The following is a 19,356-nucleotide window of genomic DNA, read 5'->3' on the forward strand; positions in this document are numbered from 1 at the left end:
AAATCTTCATTTGTTGAATCCATCAATTTTTATTAAAATTTAACTGTTTCTGGACAAAATAACTTTAACTTTAAAAAGTAATTTTAAATTACGTTGCCACTTTAAAAAAAACTGGCCTTTGTTTTTAATGAAAAGATTGACATTTAGCTTTTGCAGCTCATACAGATTTGTTCCATTGTTAAAATGCTGATAGGAAAATTGGAACTAGTTACACTATCACTTTTGTAATTTGGCAAATGCTGAATATAATAACATTTTGTCTTGAACCTAGATAAGGGTTGACTCATTTAACTCGATAAACTTTGGGGCTGGCATTTGAAGAACTTGGTTTTAGATTAAAGTGACATTATAGATTTGTGCTTTGTTGTAAAGCAATAGATTTGCAAAGTTGTAATTGTATTTTTAAACTGTTTCTTACAATTGAATTTGAATTTAGAAAATGTTACTCCGTGTATTTCTTGAAGATGCTACCTAAAAAGTTAAATTTTTTATTTTAGTTACTATGTTAGGAAATAAAATTGAGGTTTTTTTTAATGACATCGTGTTCTATTTAATTTCTTTTCTTCAGTACTTAAGTCTTGATACAATGACTTTGTTAATTTTTAACGTCATTGATGCACTTCATGATTTTGCCTGTGAAAAATGTATTTAAATTTGGTATTTTTTATTTTATTTTGATTGTTTTACTTCTTAATAAATGGTTTATATTAAGTTTTATTTCTTAATAAATGGTTTATATGAAGTAAATTAAAGGCATTGATATGGAGAATAGAAACTATAATGACAATAAACTTCCTTTAGTTGAAATCTTTACAATAGCTGTCAATTTGAAGGCTAGAAATAGCACTAATCCAATAAAACTTTTATTTAAGATCATATTGTTTAAAGACTTCAAATCTAAGCCTCTTGAGATTAAAGCAGTCTAGTCCACCATTGTGAATAAAGGCATCTGCAGTTGATTGCAGTCTGGAGCTGTGTGGATTTTTGTTTATTCGTTCATGGGATGTGGGCGTTGCTGGCAAGGCCAGCATTTATTGCCCATCCCTAATTGCCCTTGAGAGGGTGGTGGTGAGCCACCTTATACAACTGAGTGGCTTGCTAGGCCATTTCAGAGGGCAGTTAAGAGTCAACCGCATTGCTGTGGGTCTGGAGTCACATATAGGCCAGACCGCATAAGGGCGGCAGATTATTTGTAATTGTGTTTTTCTCTCAAATTATAGCATTGGTAAAAAGTCTGCTCATTGAACAGTGCTTCAGCAGCATTAAAAAGAAAAACTGTTCATCCTGCAGCATTTGGGGGGAGGGGCATGGAAGAGGTGGGGATCATATCTCAACACAAGCTGCAGCTCAAGTCTGTAATTATTATTAAATGCAATTGGCAAATGACTTCGACTTGTCTAAATGCAGTGACTTTTAAACTAGTGTCTAATTATCTTTTTTTACCTTTCATGATTCTAAGGCTATGTTTTATTCTGACCTCAATATTTACAAAGTGATGCTTCAGTACTTTACATAGTCAAGTGCATGAAATTTATTTTAACTATTTAACCTGTTAAGATTTTCTGTGCAATTCACTGTCCTCCCACAAAGCAATTGTAGACTATGTGCGCTGATCTTTCATATTGCTCCCCTATGTAATGTCTTATTGTCCTTTCTAATGTGTTCCTGGCTTGACACTACAGATGTTCACAAGCACTTATAACTTGGAAAGGTTACTTTCAAGTGTCCCTGTGGAGGTACTATCAGTCATTTGGGAATACTTTGCTTGTAAGTTCAATGGAGATGTTGCTAATGATGACGCATTCAAAGTTTGGGAAATAGTAATAGAATGCATTAACATTTCTGAAATTTAAGTTTCTAGTATTGAGGTTCAATAAGTTTTCAAAATAGATTGTTTTCAAAGGCAAAATGCAGCAATTAAATGATGCAAATTTACTTTGATTAATGGTACCTGAGTAAAATCTCAGTAATAACCATAAAAATGGCTAAAAAGTGCAACGTATTCAGAACAACTGATTGATTTTGGCTTCTTCTGTGCCCATATCATTAGGTGGATTGTTTTTTTTTAAAAGATATTTATTCTCTGGATACGGGCATTGCTAGCAAGGCCAAGGCCAGCATTTATTGCCCATCCCAAGTTACTCTTGAGAAGGTGGTGGTGGACCTTCTTCTTGAACTACTTATGATTTAATACTTTTGTGGACAGAGATGTATAGTGCAGATGTAACACACATTGAGCTGAGGATGGATTAATACAATCCAAGAGTATTATGGCTATGAAATAGTGTGGTATTTTTCAGTAAAACTTTCTATTCCACTCAGTCGATATTCCCTTTCCTCCTTCCCCCTTTTTCCAAATTACATTGTTGGCCTCATGTAAAAATTTATGAAACAAGAGGCTAAATGAGGCTTTAATGGCAAGATTAATCTTGGATGGAAAGTTCCAAAAAGGTTGAGCATGTGTACGTTCTGTAAAACAAAACTGATCTTAGTACTGTATTCAAAGCTGCTGCGTTCTCTTGTGATGCTAGTTGTTGTGCTGAATCAGCGTTGTTCTTGCTGTTGCTCATGAGTGTGTTGCAACTTAGTGACTCACTTGGAGTTATTGGTTTTCTTTACAAATGTACTGTGTATGAAGTACCCCCTGAAAGTTTTCTTCCTGAAGTAAATATGTCCTGAAATGTTTTGAGTACACTGCCCTAAGCAACTTTTTTTTTGCTTCACTGAGACACTAGAGTGGCGATCTACACGAATCTGACTGAAGTCCGAGTAAAACACAAATATTCCAATTGAAATTTGATACGCTAAATATATTGTCTACCAAATAAACTATCTGCTATTCTATAGTGGTTGCATACATGAATTCAGATGCTCGGAGTTTGTTTAATATGTCAGGTAGGTGGTTAATATTGTTATACTCCAAATCAGTGATTTTCTGGAATCTCTGCACAATTGGGGATCTGCAAGGGGTTACCAGGGGTCTGTGCTGTAATAATCACTTCCTGAATATGGGAGTGAAGCTGAGTGGTAGTAGACCCAAAGATGGAGCAGTATGGCAAGGAGCTAATGAGAGCCATACCTTTAAATATGTTGTCCAAGACTGAACTGAGGAATGAGAAGGATGATTTGGTAGGTGAGACGCCATGAAGCTGGCGATGAAGTTTAAGAAATGTCTGCAAGACTTTCTTCAGTGTTGACTGTTTGTCCTTTACAATGCATATCCATGGCTTAGGTTCAGGGAACAGGCCTCTCTCAGGACAGGAGCCTTCAGTTGCGAGACACAATCCTCCCTTTGTGATCCCCGTGTTAGATACAGTTCAGATGGCAAAATTTGCTTGTTCTTTAGGAACCATCCATAAATGTCTCATTTTGCAAGTGTCCATTTTGCTTAACTTTTCAGCCACTGCCACATGTGTACAAATGGAGCATTTACACACCTGAAAACACCCTGAATTCTAGGTGATGCCTTCAGACTTAAGTAATGTGTCCTGAATCAGTATGTATGTATTCAATATGGCGCAGGACGAAATTGATAAATAATTTCTTTCCATCTCTCCTACAGGCAGCAAGCTTTGTTCCATGTTTTAGCTGCTTATTCCATGTATAACACGGTATGTCTTTTGTATTCAATATTGTAGACATCGTTTTCAAAACTGGTCATTATCTTTCTGGTTCACATTGCCTTTAAGATTACTGATAGCTTTCATTTTGAAAACTTTTCCTATTATTTAGCCTTGATTTCACAGTGCACAATTCTAGCAGTCACACTTTTTCTGTAAAATGATTGTTGAAACTCTTGATTTTGGAAGGCAGGGTGGTGGCAGGAAGGGGACAATTCAATGCAGAGGATACTTGAAGGAAAATCTAGGGGAATTTTTTTTTTGCTTGGTGTTTCCCATTTTTTGAAAAATATAATACTGGCAGAAGAATATTAATTGTGTGACTAAAATTCATGAATTGCACTGCAGAAACCATACCTTAAAGCATGTCAATGTTAATAATTAGATCTTTGCTTTGTGGAGTGAAGATGAGATGGAATCTTTTGGAGTTTGATCTACCTCGCCCAATAACTTCGCTGAAGTTCACTTGCTAAGTATTTATAGCACAGAAACAAGCCATTCAGCCCTACAGGTCCATGCCGTTGTTGATGCTGCACACAAGCCTCCTCCTGCCCCTCCTCATCTAATCCCACCCCATCAACATATCCTTCTGTTCCTTTCTCCCTCACTTGTTTATCTAGCTTCCTCTTCAGTGCATCTGTGATATTTGCCTCAACTACTCTGTTGGGGGGGGGGGGGTGGTGGTTCACATTCTAACCTTTCTGAGTAAAGCAGTTTCTCCTGAATTTCCTATTGAATTTATTAGTGACTATTTTATAATCATGGCCCAAGTTCTGGTCTTGCCTGCAAGTGGAAACATTTTCTCTAGGTCTACCTTATCAAACCCTTTAATAATCTTAAATACCTCTATCAGGTCACCCCTCGGTCTTTTTTATAGAGAAAAGGGCCCCAACCAGTCAATCTTTCCTGATGGGTATAGCCTCTCAGCTCTGGTATCATTGAAGTAAATCTTTTTTGTACCATCTCCACTGCCTCTATATCCTTTTTATAATATGGAGACCAGAACTGTTCACAGTACTCCAAGTGTGATCCAACCAAGGTTCTATTTAAGTTTAACATTACTTCTCTGCTTTTCAATTCTGCCCCTCTAGAAATGAACCCTCGTGCTTTGTTTGCTTTTTTTATGGCCTTATTACCCTACAGGAAACTTTGTGATATCCGGCACCGACAGGACCGAGCTGTTGCCGTCACATCAAAACCGCCGGACAAACCAGCGCTAATGTTAAAACATACGGAAGCTTTTGAGCTCCGTATCTAGCAACAAACCCTGTTGCTTCTAAACAGTCGGCCGTAGCTTGCAAGCATCTCTGTAGCTAAGCAACAGCTTTAGCTAGACCTTGCAGAGCCTGACTGGTGGAAAAAAAAGCAACGAAAAGAAAAAAAACTTAGTGAACCGACTCCTGAATTTTGCCGGTAGGAAACCAAAGTTTCCTGTACGTTGCTACTTTTAGTGATTTGTGTATCTGTACCCCCAGATCCCCCTCTTCCTCTACCCCATTTAGACACTTCTTTTCCAAGGAGTATGTGGTCTCCTTATATTTCCTACCAAAATGTTTTACCTCTCACTTATTTATATTGAAGTACATTTGCAAATTATACAGCCATTCTGCAAGTTTATTCATGGCTTCCTGTTTTTTGTCGCAGTCCTCCTCTGTATTAACTACACCCCCAAATTTGGTGTCATCTGCAAATTTTGAGATTGTGCTTCTGATTGCCAAGTCCAAGTCGTTTATGTAAATGGTGAACAACAGTGGTCCCAGCACCGATCCCTGTGGCGCACCATTTGCCAATTTGACCTTTAACCCCTATTGTGTTTTATGGCCAGCTTGCTAGCCATTCTGCTACTTGTTCCTTGACTCCACATATTCAGATCTTAGTCATGAGTCTGTTATGCAGTACCTTATCGAAGGCTTTTTAGAAATCCAAATATATTATGTCTACTACAATACCCATATCTATCAATTCTGTCACTTCAAAGAATTCAATAAGGTTGGTTATTCATGACCTTCCCTTTTGGAATCTGTGCTGACTACTCTTCATTATATTTTCAGTTTCTAGATGTTTTTCTATTACATCTTTGATTAAGGATTCCATTACCTTTCCTACCACCGATGTTAAACTAATTGGTCTATAGTTCCCTAGACTTGTTCTATCTCCATTTTTATATATTGGAATCACATTAGCTGTCCGCTAGTCATCTGGCACTATTCCCTTTTCTAATGAATTTTTATATATATGTAATAGTGCCTCTGCTATCTCTTCCCTAACTGCTTTTAATATGTGCGGATGCAATCCATCCGAACCCGGGATTTTATCCTCTCTCAATTTGATTTTTTAAATTATTCGTTCCTGGGCGCCTCTGGCAAGGCCAGCATTTATTGCCCATCCCTAGTTGCCCTTGTGAAGATGGTGGTGAGCTGCCGTCTTGAACCGCTAGTCTGTGTGGTGAAGGTACTCCCACAGCGCTGTTAGGAAGGGAGTTTCAGGATTTTGACCCCTTTTTCTATCTTAAATGTCTTTATATCCTTTTTGATCTCTTCCTCTAATGTCATGTCCACCATGTTTCCCTGGTAAATACTGAGGCAAAGTAATTATTTCATATTTCTGCCATTTCGCTGTCATTTCCTGTGAGTTTATCGTGTGTATCCCTTAGTGGCCATATCCTGATTTTTCTTTTGCTGTTTGTGACTGTAGAATGCTTTACTATTGCTTTTTATATTCCTTGATTTTGTAGTTTCTCATTACCTTCCTAATTATTTTTTTGACTTGTGGTAGCAATTTGATATCTCAATAGTTGAAATATCACACTGTTTGTAAATTAAGTGCTAGGGAAAAGTGCATCAATTTCATTCGACAATACATGTCCAACTGTGCTTTTCATGTTTGTTGCAAAATGCATGTATTTGCACCGCTACCTTTTTACAGATCTTCACATTTTGACAGCCAGTAACACTTCTGGTACTATTGTTATGTTGACTGCAGAAACAGGTTCCGCAAACTGCTGCATTTTCTGAAGCTCTGCGATTTCAGTATACTGTATATTAGATTTGGAAAGGAAATTGACAATAACTGGTCTTTTTACATTGGTTCCTTTTCCAAATGTTTATATTTCATAAATCATTGATAAGAATTATTTAATTATAAATAAAATTGTATGAATTAAATACCGTAACTTCATTCATTTCTGTAAAGGGAAATTAATAAATTTCCTCTAAACGACTGTTGTAACTTCATTTTGTTCAATTGCAGGAAGTAGGTTACTGCCAGGGAATGAGTCAGATCACTGCACTGCTTCTTATGTATCTAAATGAGGAGGATGCCTTCTGGGCACTCGTTAGACTACTGTCTGGCCCAAAACATAGCATGCATGGTAAGATATTTCCAGACATTTTCATTTTTTTTTAAAAACCAAAATGAAATCTGTTGACTGCCATTGGGAAAAAAAAGAATGACCCGATTGAGTCAATTTTGAGATCCTTGTTTGCATCAGTTATGGTCAGTCCCACCCCATGACTGTACATGGATAGCTGACTAAGCACCAAAACACCAAGTTACAGGTTTTTGCTTGTCTGTGATTGACGGGGCCTTTCAGTGTCTTCGCCTCACCTCCAACGCTCCTCTCTCAACAATAGGGGTGCTGTTGTGCTCAGTTTCCAGCTCATTAACCTCCCCATCTGCTAGATCATCATCTCCAATTTCTACCACTTACAATGCGATCTCATCACCAAGTACACCTTCCTGTGCCCTCTCTGCTTTTCAGAGACACCCACTTCTCAATGCCCTTCTCTTGGCAATTTCCTATTCAACTAGGCCATTCTTTCCCCCACCATTGTTGAGGACTCCATTCTTTAGATGCAAGAAAGTAATGTGCTTCCTCCAGTCTTTCCACTTTCTGTGCTACTCACACATGTTTCTTTATTTATTTACTTAATTTATACCTTTTACTATTTAAAAGCCATGGGACTGCAGCACAATAGTAGTTAACTTGCTTAAGTTGGGTACTGGTACTGCATGATGAGCGGCAAAAGCCAGCAGAGGAGACATTGTCCAGCAGGTTTATAAACAGCAGGTGTACAAACTTATAAATAGAGAACTGGGAACCCAAAGATTGGGCTGAGAGAGAGCAGTCTCTCAATTTGAGTGGGGAGGGATTTGTGGGCATGATGAGCTTCCTGATGCTGTTAAAATAGATTGGGGCCCGCTTTGTGTTGCAATAGATTCAGGAGCTGCTGTAACATGCACAAGTGAGAGGGAAACTGCGGGGCTTGAAGCTGGAAGGAAAAAGAGGTTCCATTTGGAAGGGGCTTTGGTTCAGTTAAGGCCAGATTGGCTCCAGAACTGGAGTACTCCTGGCACACCTCACTGGGACACAGCAGAGCTGGAGCACGTGGGTGGAATGGTAGGAGTGAAGCCTGAGCTGAAGTGCTTTGGGAAGACCTGTAAGCATAACAGAGGCCAGAGATGGAGAAATAATGGGATTGGGAAAGAAGGCAGCATAAGGAATTAAAATGGCAACAGAAAACTAGTTAATCTTTCTACAAAATATCTGGTCCCTGCTAAGCACATGACATGGCAGGCCACTCAGCCGTGTTAAATATTCATATTAAAGCACATAAAATAAAACTGGTAGATTTCCCACCATTTTACTTGATTCCCAGAATCCGTACTGACCAGTCAGAAAAATATCCTCCAGGATTTTGGGGGTGAGAGAGAACTCGAGGAAATTTGACACAATTGGTTTTGATTCAGGAGACATTAATTAATTTCTCAAGTGTCAGTCTTTCACACTGTCACTGCTTCAAAAGTTTGAATGTAAATGCTACAATACTCCTCACATAAAGGCAAAAGCAATACATGTTACTTTGTGTACCTTTTATTGCATAAAGCCATTACCTGAATGTTATATAATAGTTTGTTTTTTAACTATTGACTAAATTATTTCTTGATACATCTGGGATATTTCAGTCATTGCCCTTCAGTAAAGACATTGCCAAATTCAACAGATTGAATCATCCTGGCAGTTCGTGTCTGCAGTGAAACCTGCCTCCAGCAAGAACAGTACTATGGTATATAATTTAAAAATCAGTATCTAGGAATAGTCTTATGCTAGGTTTCTGGTGATGGTTAATGAATCTCTCTAGATTCACTCCTGTGATGTATGATGTAATCTGAATCCCTGGATGAATTTACTGAGCTCAAAAACAATCCTGTGCATCAATTATTCACCAGATAGTTACAACTGCCAACTTTTAGAAGTTAAGTGAATGAAGAGTTGGCCATTGTTGAATGGATCTATATTGCATATGGATGAGTTGAAAAAGTTAATGAGAATTGCAGCTACATATTCCTGTCAAATGTGATCTGAAACAATTTCTCAGGTAGTAAGTTGTACTGTGACAGATGCAGTAGACTCACGTTTACTGAAGTCAAAATGAAACTGACCTGATTAGGGAATTTGTTACCTCCATAATATAATTATAAAAACACTTTCTCTTTTTACAAAACTACAAAAGTTACACCATGATTCCTTGCACAGCAGATTCCCAGTTTCTGCTATGCTGTGAATAGTAGGCACATAGTTGGAGACCTGTGGCTCTCCCCAGAGTTTGATGGCAGGGAGGATGTTGAACTAATGGAAAACCATCTGGTGCCATTGGTAAGTTTTCTCATAATCTTGTTTCACCATTGTGACAAAGGAATACTCCAATCAGAAAGAAGGGAAGATAAGGCCATAGAATGCAATGCTTTATAAGTTTTAGATTATTTTTATAGTGTTTGATCAAAATCTGTAAGGAAAGCATTTCATTAAAAGTAAAGTAATAGATCGCATAAATCTCTCAATTTTCTGAAATGTCTTCATAATGGTTTAATTGGAAATGTTTAAAGCTTTAGCATTATCTGGGCAGCAATAACCAAAGTGATCATTTTAGTTGCCACACAAGATGAAGTTCAAATGTGCTGTGAATCTCAAAGCTGTGGCACTTGGAACGTTTCCAGTGTGAACTAAAATAATCCAAGATAGACCATTTGATTTGCCAGCCAATTCTGAAGTCTGAGCCAGCTATCCAGTTCTTTTTTGCACTTGTCCCAAGTTGCTGTCATTTTTCCCTCTCTGACAGCTGGTCACCCCGCAGCTAGAGAGAGATGAGAAGGAGTGGGTGACCACCAGGCAGACTAGGAGGAATAGGCAGGCAATGCAGGAAACCCCAGGGAGTGTGGCATTCTCAAACCGGTATTCAGAGTTGAATACCAGAGAGAGTGATGACACCTTGGGAGTGCAGTCAGAAGCAAATCCAAGGCACCATGGGAGGCTCGGCTGCACAGCGGGGGTATAAGAAAGTGTAGAAATGCAGTTGTTATTGAGGATTTGATAGTCAGGGGGATAGACTGGCATTTCTGCAACCGCAGACCTGAGTCCCGAATAGTATGTTGCCTTCCTGGTGCCAGGCTCAAGGCTAGCACTGAACGGGTGTAGGCCATTCAGCAAGCGGAACAGCAAGAAGTTGTGGTCCATGTTGGAACCAGTGACACAGGGAGGAAAAGGGTTGAGGTCTTTCAGGCAGAGTTTCAGGAGCTAGGGAAAAGAATAAAGAAAAGGACCTCAAAGGTGGTAATCTCTGGATTACTTCATGTGCCACAAGTGAGTGAGTATGTTAACAGGACTCTCGTGCAGGTGAATGTGTGGCAGGAGGATTGGTGCAGGAGGAAGGGCTTCAGATTCTTGGGTATTGGAACCAGTTCTGGGGCAGGAGGGACCTGTACAAGCCGGATGGGTTGCACCTGAACAGGGTTGGGACCAATGTATTGCGGGGTGGTTAACTGGTGCTGTGGTGGGGGTTAAACTAATTAAACAGTGGGAGGGGAACCAGGATGTAGCAGAAGAGAGCAGAGACATGGTGCATATAAAACTAGGAGGGACAAACAGCAACAGAATAAAGAAAAGTGTAGAAAGAGCAGGAATTAGATAGAGGAACAAAGCAAAGCTGACTAGCATGGTGTTTAAATGCATATGTGATAATGCGAGGAGTGTTACAAATAAGGTTGATGAGCTGCAGGTACAAGTTGCCCCATGGGGTAATGATTATAGTGGCTATAAGGGAGACCTGCCTTAAACATGGGTAGGAATGGGAACTAAATATTCCTGGCTACAATGTATTCAGGAGGGATAGATAGGGAAGGGGAGTGGCAGTATTGATCAAGGAGAATATAGTCCCACAGAGGGATGGTATACTATAGGGTTCGAAGACTGAATCTATTTGGTTAGAGTTAAGGAACAGAAAACGAGCTTTTACATTGCTGGGTGCTTACTACAGACTCCCAAATAGTGAGAAGGAGAAAATCTAAGAAAATTTCAAAGAAATGTAAAAATAATGAAGCAATAATAGTAGGGGACTCAACTACCCTAATACAGACTGGGGGGGAAAACAGTGTGTAAAGGGCAAGGAAGGGGTAGAATTCCAAAGAAGAAAGGGATCCAGGAGAAATTTCTTAATAATCAGTATGTTTCTAGCCCAACGAGGAAGGAAGCAGTGCTGGATCTAGTTCTAGGGAATGAAGTAGGGCAAGTGGAGTATGTTTCAGTGGGAGAACATCTGGGTAATAGTGATAGTGTAATTAGGTTTAAAGTAATTATGGAAAGGGACATCGAAAAATCAACAGTGAAAATATCCAACTGGCAGAAAGCCAATTTCAGTAATTTGAGAAGGGATCTCGCACAGGTAGACTGCAATCAAAGATTGGCCAAAAAACAGTAAATGAGCAACGCCAGGCATCAAGGCAGAGATAGTTCCGGTACAAACCAAGCATATTCCCATAAGGAGGAAAGATGGGGCATCCAAAGCTCGAGCTCCCTGGAGGGTAAAATAAAACAGAAAAAGGAGGTTCATGACAAATGTCAAGGACAGAATACAGTCAAAAACCTGGCTGATTAGAGTCCTGGGGGATATTGAAAAAAGGATACAAGAAGGTCAAGGAGAGAGTATGAAAAAAGATTAGCGGGTAACATAAAATTGAACCCATAAATCTGGCCAAAGTGGATTGGGATAAGCTACTTGTAGGAAAATCCACATCAGAGCAGTGGGAGTCTTTCAGAAATGAAATAGAGAGAGTACAATGCCAGCATGTTCCCGTAAAGGTCAAGGGTGGGACCAACAAGCCCAGGGAACCCTGGATGTCAAGGGATATACAAGAATAGATTAGGAAAAAAAGGGATGCTTTTGGCAGATACAAAGGACTAAAAACAGTGGAAGCCCTAGAGGAGTATAGAAAGTGCAGGGGGGTACTTAAAAAAGAAATGAGGAGAGCAAAGAGGGGGCATGAAAAAACACTGGCGGGCAAAACAAAGGAAAATCCCAAGGTGTTTTATAAGTATATTAAGGGCAAGATGATAACCAGGGCAAGAGGATAGCCAGGGAAAGAGTAGGGCCCATTAGGGACCAAAGTGGCAATCTGTGCAGAGCCGGAAGATGTGGGTGAAGTTTTAAATGAATATTTTGCATTTGTGCTCTCTATGGAGAAGGACGATATAGGCATAGAAATCAGGCAGGGGGATTGTGATATACTTGAATGAATTAGTATTGAGAGGGAGGAGGTACTAGCAGTTTTAGCGGGCTTAAAAGTGGATAAATCCCCAGGCCCAGACGAGATGTATCCCAAGCTGCTGTGTGAGGCAAGGGAGGAGATTGCATGGGCTCTGACACAAATTTTCAGAACCTCTCTGGCCACAGGGGAGTTGCCAGAGGACTGGAGGACAGCTAACGTAGTACCATTATTCAAGAAGGGTAGTAGGGATAAACCAGGGAATTACAGGCCAGTGAGCCTAACATCAGTGGTAGGGCAATTATTGGAAAAAATTCTGAGGGACAGAATTAGTCTCCACTTGGAGAGGCAAGGATTAATCAAGGATAGTCAGTATGGCTTTGTCAGGGGGAGGTCATGTCTAACCAATTTGATTGAATTTTTTGAGGGGGTGACTAGGTGTGTGGATGAGGGTAGTGCAGTTGATGTAGTCTACATGGACTTCAGTAAGGCTTTTGACAAGGTCCCGCATGGGAGACTGGTCAAGAAGGTAAGAGCCCATGGGATCCAGGGCAATTTGGCACATTGGATCCAAAATTGGCTTAATGGCAGGAGGCAGAGGGTGATGGTCGAAGGTTGTTTTTGTCACTGGAAGCCTGTGTCCAGTGGTGTACCGCAGAGATCGGTGCTGGGTCCTTTGCTGTTAGTAGTGTACATTAATGATTTAGATATGAATGTAGGAGGTATGATCAGTAAGTTCGCAGATGACACGAAAATTGGTGGAGTGGTAAATAGTGAGGAGGGAAGCCTCGGGCTACAGGACGATATAGACAGGTTGGTCAGCTGGGCAGAACAGTGGCAAATGGAATTTAACCCTGAAAAGTGAGGGGTGATGCATTTTGGGAGGACTAACAAGGCAAGGGAATACACAATGAATGGTAGGATCCTAGGAAGGACAGAGGATCAGAGGGACCGTGGTGTGCATGTACATAGATCCCTGAAGGCAGCAGGACAGGTGGTTAAAAAGGCATATGGAATACTTGCCTTCATTAGCCGAGGCATAGAATATAAGAGCAGGAAGGTTATGATGGAGCTGTGCAAAACGCTAGTTAGACCACAGCTGGAATACTGTGTGCAGTTCTGGTCGCCACACTATAGGAAGGATGTGATTGCATTGGAGAGGGTGCAGAGGAGATTCACCAGGATGTTACCTGGGCTGGAGCGCTTCAGCTATGAAGAGAGACTGGACAGGCTGGGGTTGTTTTCCTCAGAGCAGACGGCTGAGGGGGGACCTGATTTGAGGTGCACAAATTTATGAGGGGCATAGATAGGGTAGATAGAAAGGAACTTTTCCCCTCAGTACAGGGGTCATAGTTTCAAGGTAAGGGGCAGGAGGTTTAGAGGGGATTTGAGGAAAAACTTTTTCACCCAGAGGGTGGTTGGAATCTGGAACTCACTGCCTGAAAGGGTGGTAGAGGCAGGAACCCTCAACATTCAAGAAGCATTTAGATGAGCACTTGAAACGCCATAGCATACAAGGCTATGGACCAAGTGCTAGATAATGGGATTAGAATAGATAGGGCTTGATGGCTGGCGTGGACACGATGGTCCGAAGGGCCTCTTTCTGTGCTGTATAAATCTATGACTCTAGTACTTTGCATCTGTTCACAAAAGATGAGGATGAAGTTTATGTCACAGTAGAGGAAGAGGGAGTAGAGATATTGTATAGGATAAAAATAGATAGAAAGGAGGTGTTAAAATGGACTTTAAAAAGGCATTTTATCAAGTACCACATAACCGACTTACTTGGAAAATAGAACCACGTGCTATTAAATGGACGGAGGTAACATGGGTATGTAATTAGCTAAGGGATAGAAGGCAGAGAGAAGTAGTGAACGCAAGTTTTTCTGATTGGAGCGAAGTATGCAGTGGGGTCCCCCAGGGGGTTAGGATTAGAAACATTGCTTTTCTTGTTATATATAAATGACCTGGAGGTGGGTATAGGGAGTACAATTTCAAAGTTTTCAGATGATGCTAAACTTAGTAAGTAGTGAGCAGGATAGCACATAGACTGGTGAAATGGGCAAACACATGGCGGATGCAGTTTAATGTCGATAGATGTGAAGTGATGCACGTTGAGAGGAACAACATGGAGAATGGTACTGTTTTGAGGGGGGTCCAAGAGCCGAGGGACCTGGGGCTGCATATTCACAAATCTTTGAAGGTGGCAGGGCAAGTTGCTATGGTGGTTAAGAAAGCGTATGGGATACTTGGATATGTAAATAGGGGAATTGAATACAGAAACTAGGAATTCATGCTAAATCTTTACAAATCACTGCTAGGTCTCAGCTGGAGTGTACAATTCTGGCCACCACACTTTAAGAAGGATTTTAGGCCTTGGAGAGGGTACAGAAGAGCTTTACCAGGAAGATACTAGGGATGAGAGACTTCCGTTATGTAGAGAGATTGGAGAAGTTGGAATTGTTCTCGTTCAAGCTAATGAATCTAATCGGTAAATCAGGAGAAACTTTTTTACCCAGTGAGTAGTTAGAATGTGGAACTCGCTACCACAAGGAGTAGTTGAGGCAAATAGCATAGATGCATTTAAGAGGAAGCTAGATAGGCACATGAGGGAGATGGGAATAGTATATTTTGATGGGGTTAGATGAAGTAGGCTGGGAGGAGACGCGTCTGGAGTGTAAACCTGTTGGGCCGAATGGCCTGTTTCTGTGCTGTAAATACTTTGTAATACTTTTTGTAATAAAGCAGAGACGGTTAAGAGCAGGCCTAATAGAGGTATTCAAAATTATGAGAGGTTTTGATGGAGCAAGTAGGGAGCACCTGTTTCCTCTGGCAAGTGGGTCGGTAACCAGAGGTCACCGGTATAAAATAATTGTTAAAAGAACGAGAAGGGAAATTAGAATTTTTTTGTGATGGGTTTGTTAAGATCTGGAATGCACTACCTGACAGTGGTGGGAGTAGATTCAGTAGAAACTGTCAAAAGGCAATTGGACATGTACTTGCTGGGGTGTGGGACGAATTGGACAGCTCTTTCAAAGAGCCAGCACAGGCATGACAGGCCGAATGGTCTACTTCTGTGCTGTAAGATTCTATGTAGCTTGTCAAAAAACAATTTCATGATTTTAAATTAATTTTATTTTGAATGTTTTATTTGCATGTATTTTATGGTCACTGCCATTTAACACAGTACTGTACATGGGGTTTATTTATGATTCCATGAAGAGTGTAATACTTTTAAGCAGTGTTTAATATATTTCAAGTGTGTAACAAAGTTGGAGATTATTGAATGGCTGTTGTGAGAATAATTTTCAATTGAGGAAAATTCATATTTTCTTGTAGTTTGAACTTCTTGAAATATAATTTACAATTTTCGTGTATCATTAGATTGCTAAAATTGACACATCTGCATCTCAGCGCACACCATAATCTTTCACAGACTAAGATTTCTCTGTACATATGGTGTGGTTTAGTAAAGTTTGTCAGTGTTGAAATTATAATTATCCAATGCTTTCAAAGATGCTGTGTAAATGCTTTTGGGGCTGCTTTTTGATAGTTTTCAAATATCCAGCTGTGTTCACCCAATGTCTCATTTATTGCAACTTCAACAATTTAATTTAAACAAAACTTCCAAATAGAAGTCCAACAGCTATCCATAAATATAATTGTTTTTTTATTAAACTACAGGGAACTTACTAATGGATTCTTTTTCAGGAGTGAATCTGGCAATTTCTGTAAATTCAGTAATGGTTTGTATTGTGCTCAAGGGCAGCTTTTTATTTTAAAATGATGAGCCCAGTGAGATGTTGAGCACCTTTCTGCATGAAGCTGCACCCACTTCCTGTCAACGTTACTCATCACTGGGGTTGGTGGGCATTTATTTACGAGCATCCAAGCCAGAGATCACTCGGTATTGTGTTTGAGACATTGCATCTTGTGTGATTTACAACACGATCATAAAGGAACTATGATCCTAAGATTGTGCGTTTTTTTAGCAGGGAGTGGTGAGTGAATTTGCTAGGATCCCAAAATTGTTTCATACTGGTGATTCTTGCTGCGAGGTCTCTATCGGACATCAGCACAGACAGTTGTGACCTAGATATTGCCTCCAGTTGTGTTTGCCCACTCTTGCTCACTGCCCTTAAGTGTACACAAAGTATGGGCTCTTGTCTAGATGGGATTTTATGGGTGAAGTATTCAGCATTTTAAACACATTGGGGGAAAAATTCAGTTGGTAGCGCCACCTGTTAGCGCGCTAAGTGGGGCGCAAACTAACTAGCGCCTGGGCGCGGCACTGCCCACTCCTCCCGCAAAATTCAGCGGGAGGTTAGTGGTGGCGCTAACCGGTAGCGCTGTGCCGCTGGCGATGATGTCATTGGTGTGTGCAGCACCCAGCTCACACCCCGGCCGCGATCTTCGGGAGCGCCCCCTGATTTACCGCCGGACGCTATGTCTGACAGGGTCGGGGGCGTACCTGCGGCCGGGGAGGCGCAATTTAAAGGCGAGGTGCGGGGCGGCCATTTTTGTTGCTGGCTGCCTGCCAGCACCTGCCTGCGCTCCCGTCCCCAGCCTCCCCAACCCCCCGTGGAGTGCCGGCTGCGCTCCAAGAGCCCGGCACTCCTCTTGGGGGCTGGGCTCTTTTGCCTGCACTCCCGATCCCCGGGGGCCCAGCTGGGCCCCAGATCGCGCTGCACAAGGCCCCTCCCCTTTAAGAAGGGGAGGAAGGCCTGCAATACCGCAGCGTGACGTGCCGCAGCATGTGGCGCTGCGGCACGTAGCGCCACGATATTCACTTGCAGCGCCCCAAGAGGGATGCGGGATGCTTCCAGTAGCGCCCCGCTTCCCTCTTGGGGCGCAACCGCTCAATTTCCGGTGCATTCTTTTTAAAAAGGAGAAACATATTATGCGAGTTCTAATGAAAGGTAATTGACCTGAAACGTTACCTTTGTTTCTCTCTCCACAGATGCAGCCTGACTTGCTGAGAGTTTCCAGCCTTTTCTGTTTTTATTTCAGATTTCCAGCATCCGCAGTATTTTGCTTTAGTATGCACGTCTGTCTTGCGTTTTCACAATACATTTATTTTAAAATAAGTCAGACTAAGATGTATACTGAAAGTTATGCAAAACTGTTAGCTGGTTTTGTTGACCGAGAATTAAATTTGTGGTGAACATGTATTTATGTTTTGCAATGTTATTTTCCTTTAGGATTCTTCGTTCCTGGTTTCCCAAAACTGTTGCGGTTTCAAGAACACCATGACCGGATTTTGAAGAAGTTCATGCCCAAACTTAAACAGCATTTAGTGAGTATCTACAGTCTGTTGATGAACTTAGTAATCAGCACTTGTAAAGATCACATTACTTTGCATCTTCAACTTTAACATAACCACGTAGTGTGCTTTGGCTCAGTGCCTCTGTCTGCCCTCTTAGATGGATCAAAAGATCCCATTGTACTATTCACAGAAGAGCAGGTACCCTGGCCAATACTTATCCCTCCATCAACATCACTTCAAAAAAAAAAAAAATTATCTGGCCATTTATCATGCTCTTTGTGGTACTATGCTGTGCACAAAATTGGTTGCCGCATTTCCCTACGTTACGACAGAAGCGCTGTGGGACATCCTGAGGCCGTCAAAGGCACTATATGAATGAAAGTTCCTTCTTTAACATGGGAAGTAAACTTATGCAGTGTAAATCTGATCTGACTCCAGAATGAAGCAGAATGACGCCACTCACCAGAAAGTCGCACTCCACTGTGCTGCAGTGTTAGGGCCGGGCTGTGACAGATGTTATAAATGCACCCTAATGTTTAACAAAATGCTGGAAAGATAATTGAAGTGTTCCTAAACAGCCAAAGGAAGATTAGTTTAACTTTAGAAAATGTGGAAAAATGTTCACCTACCTGTTTAGCTAATAAGTTGCTGAGCTTTTGGACGCAAGAAAGAACTTGCATTTATTTAGCACCCTCGGGGTCTCCCAAAGTACATCACAACCAATTAATTACTTTTGAAGTGGAGTCACTGTTATGTAGTTAAACGTGGCAGCTAAATTGCACACAGGAAGGTCCCATAAATGGCAAACGATGTAAATGGATCAATTAATTTTTTTTTTTGGTGGTATTGTTTGAGGTGGTTGACCTCAACATTGGGAGAATTTTGTGCTCTTTTAAATAGCTTCATGGAATCTTTTATGTCCACCTGAGTAGGCAGACTGGACCTCAGTTTGTCATCTCACCCGAAGACAGCACCTCCATCAATGCAACACTTCTTCAGAACTATGTGTTCAAGTTCTGGAATGAAGCTTAAATCCACAACCTCTGACCTCACAGGAGAGTGCTAGGAAGTGAGCTAAGCTGATATTAGAATTAGCTCAGCAAATTGTGGCATCTTAATGTTTGGTAAACAATGTTGAACTGGACTGAAATGTTGAAGCTTAAAATCAAATAGAAATTTGAAAATTTGTTGTGTTACCTCACTACCTTTGAGGATAGATAGGTACTTCTTTGGGATCTTAATTGTTGCTAACTTGACAGGCATTGCCTATAAAAGTGGGATCCTTTGTAAGTGTCACCCTTGGCTTAGTGGTAGCACTTTCACCTCAAAAGGGGCTTGAACCCAGTCAGAAGGTACTGGGTTCAAGCCCCATTCCAGAGACTTGAGCACAAAATCTAGGCTGGCACCACAGTACAGTACTTGAAGGTGAGACATTAAACCAAGGCACTTCTTGAAGAAGAGCAGGGGAGTTCTCCTGGTGTCCTGGCCAACATTTATTCCTCAACCAACTTCACTAAAAACAGATTATCTGGTCATTTATTTCATTGTTGTTTGTGAGACCTTGTACAAATTGGCTGCCGCGTTTCCTGCATTACAACAGTGACTACACTTCAAAGATACCTTTGGGGTGTCCTGAGATCGTGAAAGGCGTGATATAAATCCAAGTCTTTTAATTGTACGGTATTTTTTCTAAACTGTTCTGTCATACAGTACTTTTTTTTTAAATGTTACCGGTACCCTGAATGGGATTGTTACAAAGCAGTACTTTGTACACGTTTACAGAAAGTGACTTATTTTGGTTTGGATTGCTGCATCTTGATATGAATGGGAAAAATAGCATACAGGAAACTTTTTTTTATCCGGCACGGACGGGACTGACGTGTTGCCGGTTCATCAAAAATTCCGGATAATTGAACGCTATAGTGGAAAGAT

At 40.8% G+C, this 19,356-nt stretch overlaps 1 protein-coding gene across 2 annotated transcripts in view; it reads left to right on the top strand.

Moving 5' to 3' along the window:
- Positions 1-19,356, top strand: part of usp6nl (USP6 N-terminal like) — a 258,160-nt gene that overhangs the window by 195,905 nt on the left and 42,899 nt on the right. For both annotated transcript variants that reach the window (XM_086010705.1, XM_086010704.1), the window contains exons 9-11: positions 3,563-3,611; positions 6,870-6,990; positions 17,360-17,454. In XM_086010705.1, the coding sequence (XP_085866831.1) occupies positions 3,563-3,611; positions 6,870-6,990; positions 17,360-17,454 (265 nt within the window). The remainder of the gene's footprint in view (positions 1-3,562; positions 3,612-6,869; positions 6,991-17,359; positions 17,455-19,356) is intronic.

Source organism: Somniosus microcephalus, chromosome 17, assembly GCF_052327205.1.
Source record: "Somniosus microcephalus isolate GS21.2 chromosome 17, FLI_Smic_1.0, whole genome shotgun sequence".
Lineage (NCBI taxonomy): Eukaryota > Metazoa > Chordata > Chondrichthyes > Squaliformes > Somniosidae > Somniosus > Somniosus microcephalus.